Raw genomic sequence first — 13,523 nt, forward strand, 5'->3', positions numbered from 1 at the left:
AGTGGATGTTTCACACACATGACTGGAATCAAGAATCTGCTTGTTGATATCAAGAATCACTCTACTAGCTATGTAACCTTTGGTGATGGAGCTAAAGGAGAAATCAAAGGAGTTGGAAAACTAGACTGTTCAGGAGTGCCAAATTTAGAAGGTGTTTTGTTGGTCAAAGGCCTGACTGCTAACCTCATAAGCATCAGCCAACTCTGTGACCAAGGATACCAAGTCAACTTCACTAAAGCTGAGTGTGTGGTTACTAATGAAGAAAAGGAAGTAGTAATGAGGGGAGTCAGATCTAAAGATAACTGCTACTTGTGGGTGTCCCATGAATCCAGCTACTCAACTGTATGTTCTAAAGAAGAAGAAGCAAAGTTGTGGCACCAAAAACTTGGCCACCTTCATCTAAGAGGTATGAAAAGGATTATTTCTCTGGAAGCTGTGAGAGGAATTCCTAATCTACAAATTGATGAAGGGAGAATATGTGGTGAATGTAAGGTAGGAAAACAAACCAGGATGTCACATCCAAAGGTTAAACATCTGACCACTTCCAGAGTTCTTGAACTGCTCCATATGGACTTGATGGGACCAATGCAAATGGAAAGTCTTGGAGGAAAGAAATATGCTTATGTGGTTGTGGATGACTACTCCAGATACACTTGGGTAAACTTCATCAGAGAAAAGTCAGATGTGTTTGATGTTTTCAAGGACCTGTGTCAAAGAATTCAAAGAGAAAAAGAAAATGGTGTTGTGAGAATTAGAAGTGATCATGGAAAGGAATTTGAGAATCAAAAGTTTGCTGAGTTCTGCTCCTCTGAAGGAATACATCATGAATTTTCATCACCTATTACTCCACAGCAAAATGGGGTTGTTGAAAGAAAAAATAGAACCATTCAAGAATCAGCCAGAGCTATGATCCATGCTAAGAATCTTCCTATCTACTTCTGGGCTGAAGCCATGAATACTGCTTGTTATGTCCATAATAGAGTTACCATAAGAAAAGGAACCTCTACCACACTATATGAGATCTGGAAGGGAAGAAAACCCACTGTCAAATACTTCCATGTGTTTGGTAGTAAGTGTTACATTCTTGCTGATAGAGATCACAGAAGGAAGATGGATTCCAAGAGTGATGAAGGGATCTTTCTGGGCTACTCTACAAACAGTAGAGCCTATAGAGTGTTCAACTCAAGAACCAGAGTAATAATGGAGTCCATAAATGTTGTGGTTGATGATGTCCACAATCAAGCAGATGTCACAAAAGATGTCGGAACATTCTGGGATATCACAGCTGAAGGATCTACAAGAGAAGATGATTGCAGTCCTACTATCACAGAGTCTGAGACTGAACCTCCTAACAAGATTCCATCTATAAGAGTTCAAAAAGATCATCCTAGTGAACTTATTATAGGAGATCTCAACAGTGGAGTTACTACAAGGTCAAGAGAACTAGCTTCAAACTCTTGTTTTGTGTCAAAAATCGAACCTAAGAATGTTAAGGAAGCATTAACAGATGAGTTCTGGATTAATGCCATGCAGGAAGAATTAGGTCAGTTTAAAAGGAATGAAGTATGGGAGCTGGTACCAAGACCTAAAGGTACTAATGTCATTGGAACAAAATGGGTTCACAAGAACAAGTCAGATGAACTGGGAACTGTTATCCGAAACAAAGCAAGGCTAGTTGCTCAAGGATACACTCAAGTTGAAGGAATTGACTTTGATGAAACCTTTGCTCCTGTTGCTAGACTTGAGTCAATTAGATTACTGCTAAGAGTTGCTTGTATTCTAAAATTCAAATTATACCAGATGGATGTGAAGAGTGCCTTTTTGAATGGATACTTGAATGAGGAAGTTTATGCGGAGCAACCTAAAGGTTTTGCTGATCCAAACCATCCTGACTATGTGTACAAACTAAGAAAAGCTCTTTATGGCCTGAAACAAGCCCCTAGAGCTTGGTATGAGAGACTAACTGAGTTTCTTACTAGTAATGGGTACAGGAAAGGAGGGATAGATAAAACTCTTTTTGTTAAAGATGAAGGAGGGAAGATCCTGATTGCTCAAATCTATGTGGATGATATTGTGTTTGGTGGGATGTCAGACAAGATGACTAGACATTTTGTTGATCAGATGCAATCAGAATTTGAAATGAGCCTAGTTGGAGAATTAACTTATTTTCTTGGGCTGCAAGTTAAACAGATGGAAGACTCAATCTTTCTCTCTCAGAGTAAGTATGCTAAAAACATTGTTAAAAAGTTTGGAATGGAAAATGCTACTCACAAAAGAACACCAGCTCCTACTCACTTAAAATTGTCCAAAGATGAAAAGGGAACCAGTGTTGATCAAAGTTTATACAGAAGCATGATAGGAAGCCTGCTGTATCTCACAGCCAGTAGACCTGATATTGCTTTTGCTGTTGGAGTGTGTGCTAGGTATCAAGCAGATCCCAAGATCAGTCATATCAACCAAGTCAAGAGGATCCTGAAATATGTGAATGGTACTTGTGAGTATGGAATGCTCTACTCTCATGGGTGTGAACCTATTCTCACCGGATATTGTGATGCAGATTGGGCTGGAAGTGCTGATGACAGAAAAAGTACTTCAGGAGGATGTTTCTTCTTGGGGAATAATCTTATTTCATGGTTCAGCAAGAAACAAAATTGTGTGTCTTTATCCACTGCAGAGGCAGAATACATTGCAGCAGGAAGTAGTTGCTCTCAGCTTGTTTGGATGAAACAAATGTTAACAGAATACAATGTCACACAAGATGTCATGACATTATATTGTGACAACTTAAGTGCCATTAACATTTCAAAGAATCCCATTCAGCACAGCAGGACCAAGCACATTGATATTAGACACCACTACATTAGAGATCCTTTTGAGGATAAAATAATTGCCTTGGAACATGTTGCTACAAATCTTCAATTGGCTGACATTTTCACAAAAGCCTTGGATGCAAATCAATTTGAAAATCTAAGAAGTAAACTAGGCATTTGTCTTTGTGAAGGATTATAGCAATTAATTGGGTGTGGGGCCAACATTATTTCTCTCTCCAAATATTTGCTATCATTACACATTAAAGTGTATTTTCCCCCCTTTTACAATTTGCCCAAACGGTTTCCATTCCCCCAAAACCTATCCTCAACACTCACGCTACCTCTCTGTGTCTCTGCATTCACAAACCTTTACCCAGCATTCTATTTTCTCTCATCATGTCTCAGAGTTCTCCCTCAAAGAAATCGTCTCCTTCCTCTGAAACAGCATCAGGATCTAGGGCACCCAATGTGGTGAGTGATCAAGATGTTGTGTTGAATGTTGTGCCATTGAACTCTGTTCCTGCTACCGATCCTGTTCGTAATCCACCAAGAAAGATGCATGCAAGAAAATCAACTGGTGGATCTGTTCCAGAAACTTTTTCTGTTCAAGGTAGAGAGGGCTCTACTTATGTTCACAATGCGATCGCAGATATTGTCACAAGAATCTTGAATGAAGGGCACCAGGTTGATGGAATATCTGTTCCTCTAGCCCAAATTCCTGCCTCTGAGAACAGCAAAGATGATCAAGATGGTCAAGATGATGCTAGCAAAGATCAGGGTGATGTTGAGACATCTGTTGACAACAATGATGAGAAGACCCCTGGTGCCAAAGATGTTGAGACATCTGAAGCTATCAATGTTGAAACATCTGGTACTAAAGATGCTGAGATTCTTGAACCTGAGAAAGCTGAAGAGGTTCCTGTTGCTCCTTCTAAAGAAACCCTTAATGAAGGCCCTACTGTGCATGATGTGGTGAATCTGGATGATCTGGATGATTCTATTGACATTGCTGATGATGAGCTCATCTCTAGCATCTCTCATAGAGTCAAGACTCGTAAGGGCAAACAAGTTTGATCAAGATTTTTCCAAACCTCAAGCTACTCCTCAAGTTACGCCTAAAAAGAAGGTCACTATAAAGAAGATCAAGAAGGTCCCTGCTGAACCTTCAACCACTGGGAGCAAGACTGCAGTGAAGAAGAGGAAGGAAAGAAGTGTTTCTGCCCCTGAAGATGATGTCTTAAGTGATGTCCCTGACATCCCATCAAAGAAGAAGATTGCTGTCATAAAATCCTCCACAAAGGTTCGTGATGTTCCTTTGGACAACATTTACTTGCACTATGCTTCAAATGCTATCCAGTGGAAGTTTGTTTATCAAAGAAGGCTGGCTCTAGAAAGAGAGTTAGCTAATGATGCTCTGGAATGTCAAAAGGTCATGAAGCTCATCAAGTCTGCAGGTTTGATTAAAACTGTTACTCATTTTTCAAAGTGTTATGAAATGCTTGTGAAGGAATTTATTGTGAATTTGTCTCAAGATTGTGGTGATGGAAGAACTGATGATTTTCATAAGGTGTATGTTAGAAGAAAGTGTATAGATTTTTCCCCTGCTTGAAGTGACTGATAATGAGGTGTGCAAGGTAATCACTGGTGGTAAGGTTAATAAGTGGCCCATAAAGAGCAAACTGTCTGCTAGTTCTCTTAATGTCAGGTATGCATTGCTGCACAAAATTGGTGCTGCTAACTGGGTGCCTACCAATCACACTTCTACCATTTCTGTTGGCCTAGGAAGATTCATATATGCTGTGGGAACCAAGACAAAATTTGACTATGGGACTTACATATTTGATCAAACTATGAGGCATGTTGGTACCTCTGCTACCAAGCTTCCCATTGCTTTCCCATCTCTGATATGTGGGATAATCCTCAAGCAACACCCTGGAATTCTGAAAAGTAAAGATTCTGTATGTAAGAGGGAGAGTGCTTTGTCTTTTCACTACAAGCTGCTTCAGAGGTCTGATGACATGACATCTGCTGGGACATCACAACCCAGCAAGTCTGTGAACAAAGCCCTTCTTATTGCTGAGCTGAAAGAGACTTGTCAAGAGTTGGACAACAGGAAGCTGAAACTTGAAAAGCTCATCCAAAGTCTTGAGCAGTCTACAGATGATGACCTTGCTGGTGAGAGGGATGGTGACAATATGGATGAAGACAAAGGTGCTGAGGAAGAGGCTGAGGATGCTGAAGCTGAGGGTGCTGAAAGTGGGAGTAGTGATGCTGCTGAAGAGACTAGTAGCTCAAGTGATGACAATCCTGGTGGCTCTAGTGATGAAGACAGTGATGGGTCTGATGATTAGCTCTGATTCTGATTGTGTTTTGGCTCCTTTTGTGGCTAAAAAGGGGGAGTAATGGTGGTTGTTTTGTTGTTAATGGTGGTTGTTTTGTTGTTTTGGTGGTCTTTTGGTTTTTCTTGTTGGCTGATGGACATGGTTGTTTTTTTGTTGTTTTCTTTATTTTGGGTGTTCCCTGGTTCTCCCTGACAATGACAAGTGGTTTATGTAACAGTTGATTAAGTAGATGTTTTCTGGTTTTCTGGTGATTAATCAAGATGCTGTTGTTTGCTTACAGAATTTATTTTTCTGTTGTTGGCTGCTGTGTATGCTCTGATATCTGTTTGGTTACATGTATTAGTGTTTTAGCCAAAAATTTGCCAAAGGGGGAGTTTGTAGATGTTGTTGATTGGCTGTAATTTTTGGTAAAACTCATTGTGTTTCTATCTTGTCAAATCTGGTGTCATGACATGCTTTCTACTGTTGTGAAGTTTTTCTTATGCAGGCCTTTACCTGATGTCAAGGCCGATGTCATGACATTCGCAACTGTTACGTTCTTTTCTATTACTATTTATGGTTATGTGATCTGATAAGATCCTATGCGCTTTATTTGATAATGTTGGATTCTGATCTGATTCAAGGACGTCTTTGATGGTTATTATTTTTAGTTCCTTGATTTATGGAAATTAGTTTTATTAGGGTTAAAACTAATTTGGATCCAAGGCCCAGCTGCTGTGTTTTATGAAGGCTATATATTCTACGAAGAAGCTGCTGATCACGTTAGGGTTTTTGGATTGAGAAGCTTTAAGAGTTCTTTGTTTTTAAGTTTTGCGTTCTAGCTTTCTTGTAAGCCAAACAATCATCATGATGATTGTCTTGGTCTAGGTGTTTTGGTTTGAGTTGTAAGAAGTACTCGAAGCTTTTAAGCAAGAGTACTATTGTACTTGATCAAAACTTTTAAGCAAGATCAAGTTGTGTCTTTGAAGTGTGTCTTCTTCTGTTATTAGTAGAGCGTTTGTCATCACTGCTGTGATTGAGGGGGAGTGAGTAGGATCTCTGATCTAAGAAGTTTTAGATTGAAGTTGCATTGGGTAGATATTAAGTGAAAGGAGTAATCTTGATCTGTATTACCTTGAATTAATATTACTTATAGTGGACTTCCTCCCTGGCTTGGTAGCCCCCAGATGTAGGTGTGATTGCACCGAACTGGGTTAACAACTTTCTTGTGTTGATATTCAGTTTACTTTCTGTTCATTTGTTTAAAAGCATTTAGATAGTAATGTCGTGACATCCTGTACGACATCGCGTGTCTGAGTCCAGAATTTCACAATCCATTCTTGTTGTTTTGTTCTTGAGAATTTGATGAAAATTGTTGGAGTTTTTGAGTAATTTGTGTGTTTTGATTTTGAGAGAATTGGGAGAGAATGAGAGAAAGTGTTTTTGAGAATTTTGGGTGAATGGAAATTATGAGAGAAAAGGAGGGAAAATTGTTTATATAGTGTAAGTGGTGAAATGCCAAAAATGCCCCCGACGTATCTCTTTTTTTGCTCATTTTCAGGGAAATGTGACTCGGTGCAAAATCCGGAAACGGGACCAACGTCATCTCGAAGATGACTAAATTTGTGACTCGTAGCCGCGAGAATCGTCTCAATCCGACAAACGGTGAGGAAATTATGCGCGTTTGAATGGCAAGAAATATCGGTTCATCCGGTGCGACTGTGCAGAATTTTGTGCATACCGCTAAAAAAACTCGATAAAACTCATCCTTCGGCTCGAAATCTGAACAAGCACGTGTGACGAAGAATCGAAGATAACGAAATTTCCGAGAGAATTCCACCGGAATGGACCTCATACGATAAAAATCGAAGAAGTTATGAATTTTCAAACTCGCCGCGACATACCCGAAAGCACACTTTTCACTGAAAAATCAAGGCGTTCTTCAAAATGCTGGGAATTTTTGGTGCATAATTGGTCTTCGGTCCGAACATATGAAATGTCGGGAATATTAACACGGAGCTTCAGTTAAAATCTCGAGTGAATCGGATGAGCGGATTGTGAGATATGAATTTTTTAGTGTCCGAAAACCTACGGTTCAGCACCATTTTTCACTGCGAACGCTCCAGTAATTTGAAAATTCGACAACCTTCCTCATGGAATTGGTTTCTGAGCCAAACACAAAAGTTGTAGATAACTTCGAAATAGTCGGGGCGACACGGGAATTCAGCTCATATCACTTTTAGAATAAGATTTATGAATTTTCTCGTATTTCCAATGTTTGAACCATATTTCACTCCGTACCTTCTTAAACCCACGGAAACTCTTTATTTTTTTTCTTCAATTTTCGAACGACGAAATAAACATCGTTAATAACTTATAACTCAAATTAAGAGGGCAAATTTTGAGGTGCAACACCAACGTCAACGACTTTGTTGATATCAACGCCATAAAAATATTTCTGATTGGAAATCCTGTTCCGACTTTGCTTGGTGACATGTATTTCTCTATCCATCATAGGAATCGCCAAGGCGGTGGAATCATTGTATGTTGTGCACCTCTGTTGTTTAAATGGATTGTTTCACACTTACCTAAGTCTCCTATTTTAACGGAAAACCGAGAAGGTTTGCGTTAGCCTTGAAGACTTATGTCTCTTACTAATAATGATATTCATTGGTATACCTTGGCTCGCTGTGGTACAGAAACCATTAATAGTTGTGGAGAGTTCGCCAACGTACCCCTCATTGGTACCCAAGGAGGAATTAACTACATTCCGGTCTTAGCTCGACGACAACTCGGTTATGCAAATTCGGCTAAACCCATTGGTCTCGCAGTGGAATGCTACTTTTACCAAAAAGGGGAGGATCCTCAAGGTTTGAAGACAAGAATGGTAAGAGCTTGGTATGAAGTCCGAAGGAAAGGAAAAGGTGGGGTAAGGAATTTCATTTCCATGGACGCCTACACCTGTTGGGTGAAGAAAAGAGCAAGGGAGTTTCAAATGCCTTATGATTATGAAAAACCCATGTTCCCTGTGGTATCTCAACTACCCAACATTCCCATTGACACTATGGAAGAATACCAGGAGACTCTAGCCAAGATGAGGTTAGAAAAAGACGCTTGGGAAGAAAAGTTTCGTAAGACTGATGTGGAAAACAGAAAGTTGAAGAAACGAGTGAAAGATCACGAAGAAACTCTCTATTATCAAGATGGATGGCTCATGACTAAAGATGAGAAGATCCGTCGGAAAGATGCTGCAATCCGGAGGTACATCAAAGAAAGCAAGACAAAGCTTGAAGGTTCAACAAGCAACGCTCCAACGCCTGACGACTGGAAGAATGTTGTTGACAAGCTAAGAACCGAAAAGGCCGAGTTGAAAGCTTACTATGGGAAAGAAATCATGAAGCTCAAGCTGCATAACGCATTTGGTTCTTCATCTGATGAGGATGCTTAGGATTGTATAGCTTTTATTTATCATATGCTTCTGTAGGAGCTACGCTCCAATGTTGTAACATTTTCCCATTATTTCAATAAGATAACAGTTTGTGTATAAATGTTTGCAAGGAAATAATCTTTAAAATATTCGGAAAAATCATAAACTTTTTTGCATACATCATTCTGCATATCGAGTCTGTTGTCTAGAGTCTCATCTTTTGGATTTTCCTCCATTAGATTGACAAGCTGTCGCGCCTCAAAGTTTCTCGACCGCACTCGCAATCAGATCACAGATACAATACTCGTTCAAACAAGAGAAGAGTGATGGAAAACTTTGAACAAGAGAATATTGAGCTCCGTGGTACAGTGACCACCCTTCAAGAAAAGTTGGAAAGTCTCACTAATCTGGTTGACTCCTTAATGGCCGCACAGAATCAGCTGCCACCACACGTCAGTCAAGCAACAGTGATATCTGAGATCACTACTCCAGTCTCTACAGTTGCATTCAGCATTCCATCTTTCTCCATGCCAGAAGGTTGGGGCACGCCTTTCAACTTCGGTACAGGTTTTCGCTATAATGTTTTTGGGATTCCAACATCCACAACTGAAGCGCCTGCAGCACAAGGTTCACTGTTCACTCCAAATCAGGGGGCAGCCTTTTCTCAAATCACTATGGCACTCTCTCAACCCACTATGACGGTTCCGACCCCTATGGTTCACACTGTTCCTTATAATGGCAACGAGATTTATCATGATCAAGGTGATAGCACAAATCAGCGTAACCTTGTAGAAGATCTCCAAGAGCAATTTAACAAGATACAACTGGAAGTTAAGGCTATTCGTGGGAAAGACTTGTTCGGGAAAAATGCCCAGGAACACTGCTTAGTTCCCATTGTACAAATACCAGCTAAATTCAAGGTCCCAGACTTTGAGAAGTACAAAGGTAGTTCTTGTCCGCCAAGTCATCTTGTGATGTATGCTAGGAAGATGTCTACTTATGCAGATAATCATTAGTTGCTCATCCACTACTTTCAAGACAGTTTGACTAGTGCCGCACTGAAGTGGTACACAGGATTGGATAGCACTAACATTCGAACTTTCAACGACCTAGGCGAGGCGTTTGTCCGACAATACAAATACAACTCGGATATGGCTCCAGACAGAGATCAACTTCGATCCATGGCTCAAAAAGACCATGAAGCTTTCAAAGAATATGCCCAACGATGGAGAGAAACTGCTGCTCAGATTAATCCACCGCTAAAAGAGAAAGAGATGACAAAGATCTTCTTAAATACTCTTGGCCCATTTTATTATGAACGCATGATTTCTAGTTCTCCAAGTGATTTCACCGAGATGGTAAACATGGGGATGCGTCTAGAAGAAGGAGTCCGAATCGGACGACTAACTAAAGAAGGTGGATCTTCAAGCGGAACCAAAAAGTTCAGAAGTGGTTTCCCAAAGAAGAAAGAACAAAGTGTTGACATGGTATCCCAAGGAAAGCCAAGAGGAAACGTCAATCATCAACAACAAATTGCTGCTATCGCACCAGTCGTTAACGCAACACCAAATCCGAGATTTACCCCGCAGTTTCAACAACAACAGCCTCGACAACAGGCTCAACAGTTCAACAACGATCAGAATCGTGTGCAAAGAGCTTTACAGTTCGATCCGATTCCAATGACCTACACAGAATTGTACCCTGCTTTGATTGAAAGAGGTCTTGTTCAAACTAAAGCACCACCACCAGTACCTGAGAAACTCCCATGGTGGTACAAAGCTGAGATCTCGTGCCCTTATCATCAAGGAGCACCCGGCCATGATCTCGAGCATTGCATAGCTTTGAAACATGAAGTTCAGAGGTTGGTTAGATCAAATCTTCTCTCTTTCAGAAATTTAAATCCGAATGTGCAAGCAAATTCGCTGCCCAATCATGGAGGGCATGCTGTAAACCTAGTACGTGAAGGCCCTGGCCAATAGAGAATCTACGACATAAACTTATCAAGAGCAGATTTGGTACAAATGCACGTCACTCTCTGTCAAATGCGAGAATTTCGCCGACATCACTATGGTTCCTGTAGCATATGTTGCATAGATCCTCATGGATGTTCGACTGTGAGAAGAGATCTTCAAGTATTGTTGGATGATGGTACTATTCAAATCTTCAGAAATAGGAATGAAGATGAAGTTAACATGATAGGATGTTATCCGCATGAGCATTTAGTCTCAGATATCAACTCGGTAATGCCTGAAGTTAACATCATCGTTCCTCATTTCAACATGCCGGAGAGCCTAGAGGTTACTAACAACAAACCAAGGGTTCCTGTTGCTCCTTTGATCACTTGTCTACCTGGACCTGTTCCTTATGACTCTGACAAAGCAGTTCCATACAACTACAACGCAATAATGATAATGAATGGACAAGAAGTTCCCATACCTACTCTTTCATCTGTCGTGAATATCGCCGATGTGAGTCGAGTAACAAGAAGTTGACGTGTTTACACTCCACTACCTTCAAAGCAGCCAGTTGCTCCTGCAACCAGGCAAAATCCTGTTGATACACCGGTAAGGAATCCTGAGGAAACTCCTGCCAGTAATACAAACACTGATGTTGGTCAATCCAATGGAACCAATGTCAATCCTGACTTTGATGAAATTTTGAAGCTTATAAAAAGAAGCGAATACAAAGTTTTGGATCAGCTTATGCAGACTCCTTCAAATATCTCAATACTTTCGTTGCTTTTAAACTCTGAAGCCCATGGGGAAGCCCTGATGAGAGTATTAGATCAAGCTTTTGTGGATCATGATGTGACTATTGACCATTTTGATGGGATAATAGCCAACATAACAGCTTGCAACAATTTAAGCTTCTGTGATGAAGAATTCCCCGAGGAGGGCATAAATCACAATCTTTCTCTGCACATTTCTATGAACTGCCAGTCAGACTCTTTGTCTAATGTATTGGTAGACACTGGATCTTCCTTAAATGTGATGCCAAAGACGACTCTTGCTCGCTTGTCTTACCAAGGAATGCCTATGAAGTTCAGTGGTGTAGTAGTCAAAGCATTTGATGGATCGCGAAAATCTGTTATCGGAGAAGTCAACCTTCCCATGACAATTGGTCCACATACATTTCAAATCACCTTCCAGGTCATGGACATTCAAGCTTCTTATAGCTGTCTGTTAGGACGACCATGGATCCATGAAGCAGGGGCAGTAACGTCTACGCTCCATCAAAAGTTAAAATTTGTAACAAATGGAAAATTGGTAACAATAAGTGGGGAGCAAGCCTTGATGGTGAGCCACTTATCCACTTTCTCTTTCATTAGTGTTGATAATGTGGAAGGAACGCAGTTCCAAGGTCTCTCTTTAGAAGACGAATCTTCCAAAAAGAAAGCATAAATCTCTTCTTACAAAGAGGCAGTGAAAGTAGTTAAAAATGGAACTACCACTGGCTGGGGGCAAGTTGTGATCCCTAGCAACAACGAAACCAGATCAGGACTCGGATGTTCACCGGTGTTCTCAAATTGCACCAAGAAGGATGAAACCCTTCGTCCAATCAAAGAAACGTTCCTTAGTGGAGGGTTCCTTAATCCGATTCCTCAAGAGGTTAATGTTCTTATCGAAGAGTGTACCGAAGAAGGTCTACCCGATCCTGAAGAAGAATGGAAATGTTATCTCAATGACTCAGGATATCTATCTCAGGAAGAACAGTATGCACCGTTCTATCCCCCTTCAGAGGAAGTCATGGACGAAGTCAAAACAAATGATAATGAAACTCCGCCTGTTCCTGCAGAGATTTGGGACACCTTGGGACAACCAAGTGGCAAGTTTGATTATATGGTGAAATATACTGCACCTGGAAGTTCAAAGATTGCAATTGAAGACATCCAACCAACTGGATGGGGAAATCCCTTTGAATATAACAGTCAATCAGAAGAGGCCTACAAGCTCTCTCAATTTTCACAGCAGCTTGAAATTATTGAAGATTTCAGCTTCAACGCATCTACCAAAGTTGATAACTCTGAAGACGTTTATTCTCACATAAACGCCATTTTTGAAGATGATGGGGAAGATGGCCCCGTAGTTGACTTGGAAAGTGTCTCTGACAATGAGTCCCTTCATCCTGAATATTGGGAATTACATCCTGAAAATCCTGAAGATTGTGACTTATCTTATGCTCTTCAAGAAGTAGAAGAAGACCGTCTCAGCTCTACAAAGAACGAGGTTGACAAACCAGGACCTTCAAATCCTGCTCGACCAGCGGTCAATGTCACCACTGAAGAAGATTCTGAGAAAAAATTTCCTGAATACATAATACAAAGAGGAGTTCGTTGCTACTGGAAAGCTGTCGAAGTTCCAAATGTGGTTCGTCGCTCAAAGTAATCACCTCGCTGTTATTTTGACCTCCTGCCTTGCCCAAAGCAAAGAGATGTTTTATAGGGCTTTGCTTTTAAAATGTTTTGTCCTGCCCAAATAAGTTTGTGTATAGGTCTTTGTTTTAAAATGTTTCCCTCTTTATCCTGCCCAAGACAAATGAGTTTTGTGTTTAGTGCTTTGTTTCAAAAATGAATCATAAATAAAGTGTAATTTTGAATTCCCTACACTATGTGTTTTTATTTTTGCTTTTTTTCTGGAAATGGTAATCTTAAAAAACCAAAAAAAACTTTTTCAAAAAAATCTGCATACACTATTGCATTCATAGTTTTTCTGAAACAAGCATAAATCATATGTGCAGATTAATTGTTAACAAACCCCATTGAATGCAATAACCCTATGCCCTCTTCCAACTTTGAGTTTCCTGTGTTCGAAGCTGAAGAAGAGGAAGAAGAAGAGATCCCGGACGAGATCTCTCGATTACTTAAGCACGAGGAAAGAGCCATTCTGCCTCACAAAGAGCCTTTAGAAAGAATCAATTTGGGTTCTGAAGTAGACAAAAAAGAAGTGACCATTGGATCGCTGCTTG

The 13,523-nt window shown here is 40.3% G+C and overlaps 1 protein-coding gene across 1 annotated transcript; it reads left to right on the forward strand.

Annotated features, from left to right (window-relative positions):
• Window positions 1-3,206: 3,206 nt before the first annotated feature.
• On the forward strand, window positions 3,207-5,161 carry LOC131604659 (uncharacterized). The gene is made up of 3 exons (XM_058877089.1): window positions 3,207-3,878; window positions 4,318-4,377; window positions 4,445-5,161. The coding sequence occupies exons 1-3, from the start codon at window positions 3,207-3,209 to the stop codon at window positions 5,159-5,161; spliced, it is 1,449 nt and encodes a 482-aa protein (XP_058733072.1).
• The last annotated feature ends 8,362 nt before the right edge of the window (window positions 5,162-13,523 follow it).

Source organism: Vicia villosa, linkage group LG5, assembly GCF_029867415.1.
Source record: "Vicia villosa cultivar HV-30 ecotype Madison, WI linkage group LG5, Vvil1.0, whole genome shotgun sequence".
NCBI lineage: Eukaryota > Viridiplantae > Streptophyta > Magnoliopsida > Fabales > Fabaceae > Vicia > Vicia villosa.